The sequence below is a fragment of the Hermetia illucens genome, chromosome 3 (assembly GCF_905115235.1).
Source record: "Hermetia illucens chromosome 3, iHerIll2.2.curated.20191125, whole genome shotgun sequence".
In the NCBI taxonomy this organism is placed as follows: Eukaryota; Metazoa; Arthropoda; class Insecta; order Diptera; family Stratiomyidae; genus Hermetia; species Hermetia illucens.
The window spans coordinates 31,629,574-31,645,216 of NC_051851.1; the positions used below are offsets into that span (position 1 = coordinate 31,629,574).

Consider the following 15,643-nt stretch of genomic DNA (forward strand, 5'->3'; position numbering starts at 1 on the left):
AGTAAGCAGAGGAAAAATGTTTGATGTACGTAATTGAGTATCCAAATTTAGGGGTAGCTGAATATATCGATTTTCAGATTCTTTTTTTAGCGAAGACCCGACGAGAATAATGTGACTCAGGAAAAAAGGCTGTTTTAAATGGTATTTAACCGACAACAGGACGTTGAACAACTTCTTTCGCAGGACGAAATTTAACGAAGAATCGAGGGAAATTATATTGAGATGTTATTGTTGGGGAGGTTTGTGTTTAGAGATTTGAAACATCCTCGGAAAATCCGAATAGAGGTATTAATGTGACCCATACTGCAGTTCGGTTTATCTGAGGGAGTTGAAAGATTTTGAATGATTTGGGAGCATCATGATAGCATACACCTTCTGTAAAAAGTTGAGCTGATAAAATCCTTTGGATGGTTCTGGACATTTTAGTTATTATTTGTTTACTTTCAAACGTTATTGGACTTAGCTCTCGAGCAACAGCTTCGTCGTTGTCATTAGAAGATCAGGTTGTCCTCTTGCTCTTCTCTTTCCTCATGGTTCTCCTTGGGTTTCATTGTGACATTTCGTTCAAAAACGGACCATTCCGGAACATCTCGTTGATTGCGATGGAAAAGGATTTGAGTAGAAATCAGTATTGAGGTACTAGTTTAAATGGCCTAACTATAGTTTTTGCTACTCCCAACGTAGTTTTGTAATAACGTTCATTTCAGTTCGAATATAGGAAGGAGTTCCGACAACACCTTTCCCAAGCATTTGAGTGGGGAAATATCCACTTCGGTTGCAAAAACTTGCAATTATTTAAGCTATAAACATCATTGACGGTGATATATTGAAAGACGAATAACAAGTTCATTTGATTATTATCTAGCCCCATCCTCCTTACAAACGGCGCCCAGTGTGGGATCCTCAAACAACTAACTTTACGGCGAGGAGACGTCCTTTTAAATCGTGGGCCAAGGTCGACTTTCCTCCTGCTTTGGAAAAAGAGTTATAACTATTCGCCACGTAATTTGGGCGGTTTACCCACGTATCTTATTCATTACTACCTTGCAGGCTCGTGTTGGTCTCAAAGTACAACCGCCTCAAGCAATTTTGTTTGCTTTTCCGTATTTCCCTTGTTAGGACACTATGTAAATCTTAGTACCACACTATGTAAATCTTGGTACTACTCCTATAACTCCAGCTTCTCCCTTCCCCTTTTGCAAGCACGAGCAAGGAGACTGCCAGCAGACCAGATGATCTTACCGTCGCGGTTTCCCAATTCTTCTATAGTAAGTACGCCGTTGCGTCACATGCCTCAATTGCACGTTCACCAAACTAACTAATCTTTCCCAGTGTTATTTTTTCTAGAGCCATCAGAAATTTCTCCTGTTCAAAAGCCTCAGAGAGAACCGACTAGTTTTCTACTTTTATTGCGCCTTCGACTGTCGCTTCCCCCGTTTCCAATGTTGAGAAAGATGTCTTGTTGGTTACTAGGGGTGTAATATAGACTTCCCTGCCACACCTTTCTTCTAGCCAACAAGAAATTATAGCATATTATTACTACTCTCTATCTCGATGGGTAGACATGCATCCAGCATTAGCCACTAAAATGTCAAGTACAGTAAAGTTTTCTAGCGGGATTAGTATTTGTTACTCGGCTTTTCGACTCCAAGGCCCACACATTAACGTCACCGGAAATTATTTTGAAGTAGTGGTCCCTAGCGATCAGTAACACACCGTTTAACATCTCCTCATATTGTGCTATTATTGAACTAGGAGGAGAATAACAGCTGCAGATATAGATGCCGTGGCTTTAGAAAGCCAGCTCCGAGGATTTAAATTAGTATTGCTTATCTTCAACATACCCCTATCCCGGAATTGTCAGACATATCCTTCACCTATGTAGCGCTGCAGTAGGTTCCATCTGGTTCATACGTCTTTCGAGTGGCTTGAAAGAACAGATCCTGAGATACCTCGAAATGGTTGAAGTTAATTTGAATTTACCTCAAATGGCCATGCGATTCAGTCCTCCTTCTCTTTCCCCTTGCACAACTTGCATTGTGGATCTCCAGAACAATGTTTGATACGATTGCTCATCTCCAAACTGCTTGCAAATTTAAAGCACATGAAGCATGTCTAAAAGGTACTTGCTACCTATGTCGGCTGATTCCAGTGGTAACCTAAAAATAGCCGTCTGTGAATCCGTACATGCCTTCATCCTCTTTATTGCACTCTGTTCTATTTGGCTAACGTTAAATTGTTCTGTTAAGACAACATAGATATCCTCCTGCTATTTAGCCGCGTCTAAGTCCTTGCACTAGATGATTATCTCCTTGTCTGGAGCTTTACCATCCATAGTGAAAACTACCGAGTTTTCACTGGGCTTATTTATTCGAAACCGCCTTTCAACGTTCTCTTGATGCGGCTCAAATTATTCCTCAAGTCCATCAGCTTCAAATTATAAATAATAATTATTTAACGTGTTTTTTCCGTCCTTTACTGCTTTTTATTGCATATTTTTACCAACGGCTCACCACTTCTAGTGTTTCCCATTTTTAGCTATATTGAGGCTCCAGATTTTTGCCGGCTTACCTTCCCACGGTGAAGAGGCTCTTCCTCCTTGGCCGCTTGCTGGATCACAAAGGGTCCACTAATATCATCCCTACTTCATTTACTCGCTTTCTCAAGTACTTTATATTGAGGAGGTGTTATTTCTGTTCCTAGGTGACTTTGCCATTTGATGTTTCGGCGTTTTTCTCTTCTAACGTCCTATATCAGACACCCGGAAGCCGAACTTGCTACTCAGCATATTCAACGCATGTTTGACAGTGAATGTTTTTCCCTCCCGCTTGAAGGTGGCAAAGCTAGTGCTAATATGCAAAAGTAAAACTGCCATTGGCGTACCGTTCACAATTAATGTGACTGAGGAAGTAGTCCAGTGAAACTGTCTGAGGCGCACAGTAGTCATTGTCAACGAGTGGTGCTCCCTGTAAATCTAGACCTAAAAACCCCTTCAATTCTGCAAGGTGATGCCACATGCGTGAAGCGCTGAAAATCGGTCCCATAATCCAGGCTACCTACTGTGCATATGGAGGCACTATTTGAAGGACTGCTCTACGAGACCCGGAAAAAACAGGTCGTAGTTCAATCAAAAGCATGGTGAGCTTAACTATTATTTAACCCAGCTTTTCAGCGAACATATTGACACTTTTTTATATAACCTACTTCTTGCAACACATGGAAGCAGCGAACATAACGGGATCTGATATTAAGTATTAAATACTGTCGCAGGTGCCTGGTCCTACCTTGCACAAGTGCCGGGCATTGTCCCAGAACATGTGTGAGAGAGCCTCGGACAGGGTGGATTTTACCGCAGCGAACTAGGTCATAAAAACAGAATAACGATTTGCGCATTTTTTCATCGAACATACGCTCCCTGTACAAAGAAGGTGCTGCCGGGCAGCTAGCCGATACCCTGTCCCAATATAGGGTTGATGAACAGCATTGCAGGCGATATGTTGGACCCGAACCGATTTTCTGAAGAAGAGTCACTACACCATATAATATAACGGAAATCCAACAAACCATGTGCTCGGAATAAGTTTCTAAGTCAGCCAAAAAATGAAACCTTCTGCTATCGGCTTTGGAAACTACAAGACAGTTGAACGAACCCTCGAAGCCCGTCCCAAATATAATATCAAAATCACACTTGGGGATTTTATCAGCCGAGTTGGGACGCAGTCCGCATTCAGGCGATCTACCATAGCCAACACAAGGACACCAATGGTAACCCACTGCGGTTGTTGGATGTACCTGATTTGCACGGAAATCGCTCCACCAACAAAGATGGCATCTCCAGATGGACCAATACCAACCAGATTGAACGCCGTCAATTCTCACCCTTCATAAAATCCAGAACATATAGGGAGGGAGGCCAATATAGACTGAGATCACTATCTCGTTGGCATAGTGCTCCGAGCTCGAATTACAACACCGCTTACAATCCCCTCTGACTAATGGAGACATTCAAAACACAAACCCTTCGTAACACCTATAAGGGGGAAATGGATGCCGCAATAACCGCAGCTAACAAATGTTCCGGAAATGAAGCATCAACAAATGATCTTACAGTCACCTGAAGGACGCTATCATTGATATGGCCACAAACATACTTGGTCTCGGCCACAATCAACGAAACGAAAGAATGCTGCACACCAGGCAATTCTGCACTGTCAATGAACGCGACCAAGCGCAGAGGCCTATCACGAACTCCGTCGAGCGGAGAAATGATATAGAGAAAAAAAGGAAGCCTAGAAGAACCAGTAGGTTTGTGAATTCGAGAAGTACAAGGAGTAACTACCACCAGGCGCGGAAGTTTTACCAACAAGTTAGCAAGATGAAGTCTTATACAGAGAGATGGATTGAGTATTTTGATGAACTGTTCAACAATCAGAACATTGGTGAGTTGGCGGTCCCGCCAATGAAGACGATGGATAAATTTTGCCACCACCAAGCATGGAAGAAATAGTCCGTGCAATTCATCGGCGTAAAAATCATAAGTCGCAAGCAGCGATGGAATTACAGCCGAACTAGGTAAATATGAAGGCGGCCAACTATATCAAGTGGTTCATCAACTGATACTCAAAGTGCTGACAGCGAATCAATGCTTGGCGGCTGGCAACGAGGCATTATCTGTACCATACATAAAAAGGGAGGTATCACGCAGTGCAGCAATAATAGAAGTACCCATGCCGTTGAGTATTATCTATAAGATATTCTGCGCTATCTTATTAGGCTGGATAGCCCTAAACGACCAGAACATCTTTGGCCCACACCAAAAAGGCTTTACTCCAGGCAAATCAACAACAGATCAGATTTTCTCTCTGCGGTGGGCGAATGAAAACTTTTGGAATATGGTCATCAGTTGCATCATCTTTTCATGGACTGCAAGGCCACCTATGACAGTATAGCCAGGGTAAGACTGTAAACGGCCATGAGAGAATTCGGTATCTCGAGACAGTTGATAAGACAGACCCTGGCCAATGTGCGAGGCCAGCTGAAAGCTGCTGGATTACTCTCGAGTCCATTCAAAACCAATAACAGTCTAAGACGAGGGTGCCCTATCATGCGTTCCCTTTAACGTGGCCATTTGGAAAGTGATTCGTGATGGAGATCGGCTACTGGCCTACGCTGACGATATTGACATTACGGGAAGAACAACCCGCGATCTATAGTCTATTTTCATCCAGATCAGGCGGTAATTAATGCGAGATCTTGCTGCACATTAATGAACGCATGACAAGCTATATGGTGGCAACGTCAGCGCCCAAGAACAAAGAACCAACAACATTAAATCGCAGTGGTCAAACGAAGGCAATAAAGATAGGAGACTACAACTTTGAGACTGCTGATAATTTCTCCTATCTAGGCTTGAAAAACACAACCGATAACAGTTACGACGTTGTTGACTATCAACAGAGACTATTTCAGCGCTGTGTTGCCTAAAGACTGGAATCTTACCTGTCATCTCTTCTTAGCAAGAAAAGTTGTGAACTCTTGGCTACGTTCAAGAAAAGAATCCTCCGAAGAATTGTTGGCCCCCTACATGAGGATGGAGGATTCCCTAGCCTACATAACGACGAAATCTATGAATGATCCCAACCTCTAGTTGTGGATAAAATCCAGCCCAACAGGTTGTGGTGGACGGGTCATCTAATTCGTATGGATGAGGATGGTCCACCCCGGAAAATTTATAAGGGCAATATTTATCGTTGAAAAGGAAGACAAGGTAGACCCTCCCTGAGATGAAGCGCTAACTTAGGTCAGGACGCCAGGCAGCTTTCAGGGATATCAAATTGGTGGACCTCGGCGTAAAACCGAAATGTCTGGAGTTGCTTACTTCCTTGCTGATGATGATGATGTCTTCGAAGTGTTTCGTTCGTATCCCCCCGTGAGCACCCTGGACTATTCGATTCCTAGTAGGGTCGCCTGGTACAGTTTCCTCAGCCGTTCCGCTTCAATTTTCAATGTCGTGGCCATGAACCCATTTCTGATTGTCGTAGCCATGATCCCATTTCAGAATGGCTCTGGCCCATATAGTGGCATTGTTGCTCCTTTCCTAGTCAGCTGGTCCACTACCTCATTGTTTTCTAGCCGAAAGTAGCCTGGAATCCAAAGCATCTAGACCTTATTGAACGAACCAATCGTGTTCAGTTTGTTAAGAAATTCCCGTGCCAGTTTGGAATTTACATGGTAGGACTTAAGTGCCTCTTCGTCTAAGTCGCCTCTTCTGGTTTCAGGTTCCCTTCAGGTAAGAAAGATACTATTTAGCACGACGCCTGTCTCCTTTCTGACACAGGATATCCTGGCTTTAGACGTACCGCTGCTCATCTCTCCTTTTGAGCGGTTCTTCGCAATAGACCAATGCTGACCTTGATTCAACTGAAGCTTGGCTGAGATAGTCTTTCCTGCAGTCCACTGTTTGACCTCCGGTTCTGGGTTAGACTGCTAGTGCACCAAGAAGTGTTTTAGCCGGTAGTCTGGCTGAGACGGGGGTCCATGCGTAAATTCATTTCACCTCCCCATTCCCAGAGGAAAAATTATTCTCATTCTGATACTTCTACACCTTCTTTCAACTGGTTTTCGTAAACTTATTTATCTTAACATAGAAATCGATGGCAAACTGTGAAGTATTAAGTTTTTCTGAATGGTTTACATGCAGGTTTTGATCCCCCTTCCGCTAAGACATCAACTTAGCGTCAAGGCACTGCGATCTTTAAGTGATTAGACGTAAATTTCAATTCCGATGTGAACTTTCTATTTTTGACAGGGGTTGAAGGGCAACATGATACCAATGTTTTGCGTATTAAAAGTTCCTTTCCCTTAATCTTTCTGGTTACTTTCCAGTGCTTATGATATATTTTCCAATCCACTTTAATAAAATGTTACTCCAAAAATGGAGGTCAACAAAAGTGCGAGACATATTGATCTCGTTGTAACTACTCCAATATCAAATGCTTGGTGAAAAACTGCCAACTTTAAGAGCTTAAATCTGGTTTATTTCCCTAATTCCCTAATTCGTGAAAGCCATAAAACGATTCTATACGAAACATCGTCTGAATCAAGCATCAACACATCCCCATTTAAAGTCAGATTAACTCAGCATATCAACATAAATAATTTTCGAGATTTAAGCAATGATTGTCATCCCCCTGAGAAAATTGCCCACAAGTGTCAATCATGTGGTGTAAAGTGTGAATGTACAAGGTGTTTGCCACAATACAGTCCAAGTCGGTGTGGCGAGGTCACTCAAAGAGGGTGCCTGGTGGATATTGATAGCCGCGTAATTACAGTAGCGCCTACAAAACATCGCACCCAGTTGGTCGCAAACGCTGAGCTTAAGTGCGGGTTAATCCTCCGATATCTCCCGACGACTATTATCCAGTAAGTTCAGTGGGATGATGAATTTCAGGCGGAGGTCTGCCCAGAACAACCGATTACCCAACTTCAGTAGACACTCTGGTCGTGCTAAATCCTCCTAAAGCTTTCCCTCTATTTCTAATACTCCCTCGTCCTTCCCCAAGCTCCTGCAGTGGTTGTTCGGATTTTATCTAAACGGAACAACAGGTGAGCTAGGCGAGTGATGTTGTTGCTTATTCTGCTTCCACCGTCACAACAGCCCCCTGGCTTCCGCTACCCAATCGGTACCTACTACATTACAACGGAAAGCTCCCGGCGTCAAGTTGTAACTTCTCCAGGCAGAGTTACATCTCCTTTATGGAAACTTTTTCAGCAACGCAAATCCTGTTTCGAGCAGTTTCGTATCTTTCGCTAAACGTTGAATTTGGATTTACTTCACGAAAACCGTTATCATCGAGTTTTACATTTAGTCCACTATGAGCTCCGAAAACGTTCAGTCAACGTTTTTTGAAACCGCGTTATGGTCGCTTTCCTCGGACTGGGTCCCGCTGTTTCGAGAAGTTAGAAAAATTGCAGAGCCCTCAAGCCATGATCAGTGTTCTGTGTACTCAGCTCTTAACTGAATATCCTTTTTCGCTATCCAGTTACAGGGGCAGAGCAAGTGTTAGAGTGCAATTATACTAAGGGTGTAGTGATTACTGATAGAACTTGAGAAAAATTTCATCTGCAAAGGATTCATCTGCTTCAAGTGGGTGCTCACTTGTACCTTTACCAGTAGTCGCTCGTCCTATCTGTTGGACGTTGGCGTGAAGAGGTTTTTATCGCGATTTCTGCAATGTTGTGAAGTTGAGTTGTGTCCTTTATTTATCACATAAATTTTATCTAGTGCGGAAAAAATTGAATAATACAAAGTAGAATGTGTCAAGTTATCCACTTTACGTGCTTGTCCTTGTGCAGTAGTGTTCGCGGAAAGTGAGCAAGTGAACAAAGGACGACGTGTGAATAGCACCAACGTCCGCATTATGATTACCTAAAGCGTTTCTATTCCTGACTGAAAGGATCGAATCATATCATAATGTCACCGACACTCAACTCAGTCCTTCATGCTTTGTGATTTGTAGCGAGAAATTTGATCAAAGGGAAGAAGGATATTTGCCGGAAATGTGAATATTATTCTGCAAAAATCTGAGAGTTAAAGAGTCCTTAACTCATACCCAGTGGATTAGGATTAGTGAAAATATTTTGTATTATGTCAGCTTCCCTTTGTTCGTGTTAGTCCTGTTAAGTAGGATAAGTTGGTGTCGAGTAGGGAGTGAGCACTTTATTCTCCCTTAAGCAGTAGATAATGTATAGTGAATGTGCATAGCGTGCTTGATATTTGCGTGTGACACATCTGAACAAGAGGACGAGGCAGATTTGCTGCAAGCGACCAGATCAGGATGGACGGGATGAGTACGGATATGGACGTGGATATTGAAATTGATATAAAGCTTTTAACGACCGGATATGAGGATAGCACAGTAAGTGATTCTGAATGGAGTATATTTATAGTCACAGCCAATCGGAGAAAATACGTACAACATGGATATGTGATTTATCCCACCATCACCCTATTCCTATGCCCGTTCCAACGATCTCAATCCTGTCGACTGAGGCACTACTTATATATAAGGATAACTACATACTTGACTTGGAATCAGCTTTTTCCATTTCCTGTTTTCAGGTCTCTCATTTCCCTTCTGTAGGCATTTTCAGATATTGGCAGGAATTTTCTCGGGATATGATTTTCTCAAAGTTCCAAGGATTCAGTAATTAAGTTGTTTTCTCCCGAGCGAATAATGTAGGATAATTGACTTGAACTTTTCTATGTCTCATCCTACCATATTGATCTTCAGGAACTCTTCTAAACTTAATGCTGAATTAGCAGAATTATTTATAGCGAGAGTTCGCCAGAAGTTTATTAAGTTGCTTTCATAATGACCGTAACAAGATAAACTTCTATTACTTGTTTGTTTCTATCTTTCACGTCTGAGTTACACTTTGGGAAAAAGGAAGTTTTGCTAAAAAGTAATCTACTCAATAGTTGTCGAATTTCTAAGATTTATTTTCCTAGTTGGATATCTTTCCCGAGAAAGTGATAGCCAAAAAGACATAAGTTTCTCTGTTTTTCCCCTTGTACTTGTGTTGCCCATAGTAATGTCTATATTTCTTCCCAGTAAATAGTAGCCGATATCTTGATAGTTTTGGTTTATACTGCAGGTTATCTCTGAAGTATCTCAGGGTTAGATATTTACCCCGAATGTTAGCAACTATCTCTTTTCACAAAAATTCCGCAACTTTTATGATGAAGAATGGAAAGCAATACGACCCAGGTAAAAATGAAGTTCTGAGCATCTAAAATTCACCCAAGTAATTGCTCCTTAATATAGTAACCGTTCGAAAATTAGAGCTTGCAGAAATTAGAAAAGCTTTGAAATTAAATCAAACAATTTACATGTGCCGCTGTTATTAAAAAATACATTCCAACGCCATTTTTCAACTCAGAACGTTGATTCCGTAACAGCACTCCGCCCCCAGATGAAACCGAGGGGTTTCAGCGAGAGAAACTGCGGTAGGCTTCTCGGCCGCGGCTAACTGGAAAGGATCAAAATGAACGCGGCGCTCTTGCTTCCTTCTAGTGTCATCTGCTTCCTGGAAGAAAGGCTCCAATCTGTCCATGCAGTTCCTCTTGGGCCTGCCACCGACATTCTGACTGAACGCGTGCTCCCCACGCTCGAGGACCTCATAGGAGTGTTCGTATGGTGGCCGCAGTGGCTTGCGTAAAGCATCAAACCTCATGAAAACGTTGGTACAAACTTCTTCTTCACTAAAGATGTGGGCCGCCGGCTGGCAGACGAGATCGCTTTAATCAGGGAACAGCCTCTCGTGGTAGACGCACCAATCCGGTCTCTCAAGGCCGTCTCTCTTGTCGAAGACCAGGTCGCCAGGGAGTCGACGGTTCTCCCCGAACACCATTCAGCAGAGCTGGCAGTAAACTCGTCGCCGACGGCTGGACGGAATCCAAAAATAATGAAAAGCAAGACCTGCCACTAGGACGGCTCGTCGCGCGCCATAATGGCTGCCTTCTACGTCCAATGCCAACGTTCTAGCACACCATTTGACTTCGAATGGCATGCGGTTGTCCGCTGGCATTTAAATCCAAAGAGCTTTTGCATCTCCGAGAAAAGAGTGGATTCGAATTGCATTCCCTGATTACGAGGGGAACTGGGCTGTAATGTCCTTGAGAGGTGTTGCTTCGGCCACTTCATAAACCGATCAATCATCGTGAAGCAATACTCGCAGCCGTGTGAACAATGTCGAGATGTATGGTGTGGAAGCGTTTTGTCGACTTAGGTTATACACCTAATTTCTTCTTAGCATGCCTGGTGACCTTATATCTTTGGTATGCGATGCACTCCCTGGCTGTAGGATTCACGTTCTTGTTCATGGACGGCCAAAAATTTTTGCTGGAGGTTAACCGGTTCGTTGTCCCAATGCTGGGGTGTGCAAGATCGAACGTCGAGCAGAACACTTCTTTACTGAAAGCGACCGCAATATGTGACAAAGGTGAACTTCCTTAAACTTGTATTTGGAGTTCGATTACAGGCTCTGAGAAACTGCGTCATCCTTCTGGGCCACAACGATTGCATTGGCGAGAAAACACTTAGAAGGTTTATTTTCACTTACTTCTTTAGGCATTTTTTTTGAGTGGGATGAATCAATTAGAATTCCCGCAATCATTAGTCATAGTTCGAACGATAATTGAATCAAAAATACCAAAGTAACGCGGCGTTAATCCCCTAAAGGTCGTAACTGAACTTTGAAACGTAATTTCGCTTTGGAAATTTTGCAGTGCATTCTTGGATAGCTAAATTAATTATTTATGGAGTAAAAAAATTGATTCTGCTAACCTTCTAATGTGGTTCCTCCCTTAAAGGAAAAATTAGGGGCTTTATGGTCCGTAAAAACAGTGAATTGTCTGGACCCTCAAGAGAAAAACGGAAGTACTTCATACTCATCGACGAACATGATTAAGGCTGCATCTTGTTGAGTCAATGCCAAAAGTATAAGATCTATCAATTGTTGTTTAGATGTTTCAAACGCTTCGGTGACCACTGGAACAACACAACCTCCTGAGATTCTTTGATCTTAGGACCAGGCAGGAAGGGAGAGCGACTTTGGGCAGGAATCGATGATAGAAGTCTACCATACACAAGAATCTTCTTTGGCAGCAGAAAGCTTGCATTTTTCAATGTTAAGAATTAAGTCATTATCAAGGAGGCGTTGAAGAGTGCACTCGAGATGTGCTAAATACTCGGACTCAGTAGCAGGTGCGACCAGAATGTCATCCAAGTTAAAGAAACAGAAGTCGTAGTTTCATAGTACAGGGTGGATGAATCTCTTGAAAGTTTACACCGTATGGTACTGGCCTAAAGTCATCTGTGTGAACTCGAGGAGTCCAATATCATCGGAAGATACTGAGATTTGATGCTAGGCCTTTGCAGGATCCAAGGTCGAAAAAACGCGACCATTTGCCAAATAATGTGCAAAGAATGGGGTACCCCTCCTGAATCGTCTGAGCATTTAGGTATCTATAATTTCAGCAAGTTCACCTTTCGCACTTAGGCATTAGATGAACTGGAGACGACTAACTGCTATTAGAAGGTCTGCAAATACCCTACTTATGTAGCTGTTCAAGCTCTTTTCCCGCATCGGCGAGCTTCTGGGGTGGCAAGAGACGCACTTTAGATTGGGAAGCCAATAGTGTTGACGTGGTGCTGAATATCATGCTTAACTGGCTCTCAGAAACTACGCTCGATTGTGATGTTGTGGAATTTTTGAAGAAATACACTAATACGTGGATCGTCAACGCCTTGTAAAACGATAGAAAGAGTAATGGGTGAGCAGGTTGAAATTTTCCCTAACGCACTAAGTCAGGTTGTGGAATTTATCAGGGACCTATGCTTAATATAAATCAGCATTCCATAGTGACACAGAAAGTCCGTGCCTAATATGGAAGCACCGATATCAGTCAAGTCATTCGTCTACTTGCTTGTAACCGTAAGTTGCGATAGACGTGCAGTTTACGCCGCTAATTTCACCTGATGAGAGAAAAGCTTGTTGAGTCTGGGAACATGGAGGATCGAGACCACCGCCCCTGTTTCTCCTGGATAATTATGCTTATTAAGCGGGTCGAGGACTATAAGGCGACGTGTGGTAGCGTTTCGGGTAGACGTCGCCGCGGTGGACGCAAACGTGTTCGCGACCGCTCTCTCGAACTCAAAGCATTCATCATTGTCGTCACTGTAGTCACATTGGCCATAAGCGTGGCCATTTGCTTCTTAAATTCCGCAACGTTGACGAGCTGGCGCAACAGGTCCGTAACTAGGGCGCGCCTGTGCATCTCGTGGATTTTGCCGCACTCACGACCAGCACCTCTAGGGAACCGCCGTTAGCACACCTTAGTATGTCCTGCCTGCCCTCTGGCACAAGGACTTCAAAAGCTCAGATCCAACCTTGCCCCCCCCAAACTTTTTCATTCTAGGAAGTAGCTGGGGAAGGCTGAGGGTACGGTTGCCAAGCGAGTGATTCAGCTCCGGCGCCTGATGAGTTGATCCTTCAGTCGGGCGTAGGAGGACTTGCTCAGCACGTCGGCGACGAATGCAACTGAATGCTCGTCCAGGCCGGCTGACGCATAGCGAACTGCGCTTCCAGCTGGAGGAACCACGCCTCCATCTTCCGCCGGAAAAACGCTTACACCTTAAATAAAACGACAATTAGGGCGGATCCCGAGACCTTATTTTCACGGGACATTTTTTCTACAAATAGGCTTGAGTGGAGCGCCGCAGCGGAACAAAACCAACAATGGCATTAAATCAATCTAAAAGAGTAAACGAATTCAAAAGGAATACACAACCTCAACTCAACGCAACGGATAATATTGACGAGAAGAAAAAAAGGTGATTATAAAAACAGAACACAGAATAATACAAAATCCTTCTTCTTTATTGGCAATGCGTTTTCCTTTTTTGCCTTTTTCACTTGGATCTTGTTGAAACGATAAAACTCCTCCCGAATTCGACGAATTAACGTCGAATTCGAATTAGATGTACTGGACCGAAGTCAATCCAAAGAAAAATTTTACAAATGCGAAAAGTGAACCTGTTGGAACAGTGATGGTGCACTTGTGGTTAGGATCGAACGAAGCCCTATCATTGGTTGAAATACTGAACACTGAAGCTTTGGGCGGGGTCATTTAAAGCCGAAGGTCATTGCTTAAAATAACATAGTTATTTCCTTTTGTAAACATTTGAAACAAGAGCAGAAAGTTTACTATTGATTGAATTAATCTTAAAAACACTTCCAACGGCAATCCAATATATGCTAAGATTTATTTATTTTCTGAGTTGTCACAATTTCGGCAGATGCCGGACGATCTTAAAGAGAAGGGGGCGCTGGTGGTTGTGGCCGGTGGTAGGTTAGTGGAAGAATCTGTCGAGAACTTCGCGCAACAGCGAGGGCTTATGCAGACTTGTATACTTCTGCCTGGTTTGAACCAGACTATGTGAGAATCCCAAGATATCATTGGAAACCGTGAGGGATTTAGATATAATACCTATTGCGAACAATATTATGAGAACTACAACCACTTTCTCAAGACGCCAAATTTTCTTGATTTCCCGGGGCAGTGGTTCATTATTCACTTTCTTCTCGACTTATTTCTGTTCAATGTTGCTATTTTGGGGGATAGAAACTATCAACTAACAACACGTCGGGCTTGTTATGTATGCGATCAGTTCGAACTTGCCGATCGCAATACATGTTGCAAGCAGAATTACAAAGTACTGTCACGCAGACAAATTCCCGTAATCCGCCCATGCTTGTATGCAAGGTTTTGATAGATCACCTCATATGCAGCATTGTGCCTGTTTGTGCATTGTCCCGGTAATGAAATTATACAGCCAGAAATGAGATGGTCCAGCGTCTCTAACGCAGAACCACATTCTGAGCTGGTTATTCTCCATCCGCTCTTTCATTATGAACTTTTTTAAGTTCTTGTGGCACCATGAACCCTCCAATCCACCAAAGAGCTTCCCACCCAGCCATCTGTTCGACAAATACAAATCGATAAATAGCTGCCAAAGACAGTGTTTACGTGGATTGCCTTTGACTTCAATTCATTGATCAGCTCCTGATCTGATTTTGCCCCACTCAGAGGATTGAAAGATTGATCCTTCAAGGTAAGTGGAGTCAACCCACAGTGTGCCTTACCAACAGCCGTATGAAAGGGACTTGCCTGTTTTTTACTGTAAAAATAAGCGCGTAGTAAATGGACATGGCTCGACATCCTAAAGTCCGGTCATCCTAAAGCATGAACTAGCTAAACATCTCCACTAATCGCAACAGACTTGTAAGGTAGTCGTCAGTACCAGCATACAACTTGGTGTCATCTAAGTACTCGTACGTCACGTAAACCATTACTGATTGCCATACCGTCCAGTATCATATACGGATGGGCTCTGAGGTGTTGATACATTCAGATGAACGCACTGATATTGTCGTATGCCCGCCTTCCACGAATGTCGCCAAAAACTTTATTATCTTCAGATCAAAGCGGTACGAATGAAGGACATCGATTAGCCAGGTATGCGGGAAACTGTCAAAAGGCTTGGCATAATCGATATAGCAACTATAGAGATTTTTTGGCACCTATTTGCCTATCCTACAGCTAATAATGAATTGCTTTTTGCAACCCCTTGACTCAACTCGGCGGCCTTTCTGTTCGGGAATAATGTTGTGGGTCTTGCGGTGTGCATTGATCCATCCACAAATAATGGACCTTATGAATCCTTAAAGCATTGGTAAGCAACTAATCGGATTCTTTCTTATCGTATTATTCTACAGATTCACTTTTCTAGCCTGTGTATGTGGCAGGTACTTGGCTAACGTCCCCTTTTTAACAAATACAATTGATACGTGTTGCGATGTTTTTGAACTTTCTTCCGGATAGTTTAGTGGTTAGAGCGCTGGACTATCGTACAGAAGGTCCCTGTCAAAATTTCACTGATGACAGTGGTATTTGTATCATGAATGGATGTCGGATGCCCATCGACTCAGCTGTGAATGAGTATCTGGGTCAAATTAGGGTAATAAATTATTCATGACCTGTAAGGCGTATCTAACTTTTCTTAGTGAGTTAGGGTCC

General features: G+C 43.0%; 1 protein-coding gene across 1 annotated transcript in view; it reads left to right on the forward strand.

The window, feature by feature from the left end:
* Positions 1-8,279: 8,279 nt before the first annotated feature.
* LOC119652260 (dopamine receptor 1) overlaps positions 8,280-15,643 on the forward strand; it is a 142,968-nt gene continuing 135,604 nt past the window's right edge. The window contains exon 1 of the mRNA XM_038056241.1: positions 8,280-8,918. Coding sequence (XP_037912169.1) covers positions 8,838-8,918 — 81 coding nt within the window. The 5' untranslated portion in view covers positions 8,280-8,837. The remainder of the gene's footprint in view (positions 8,919-15,643) is intronic.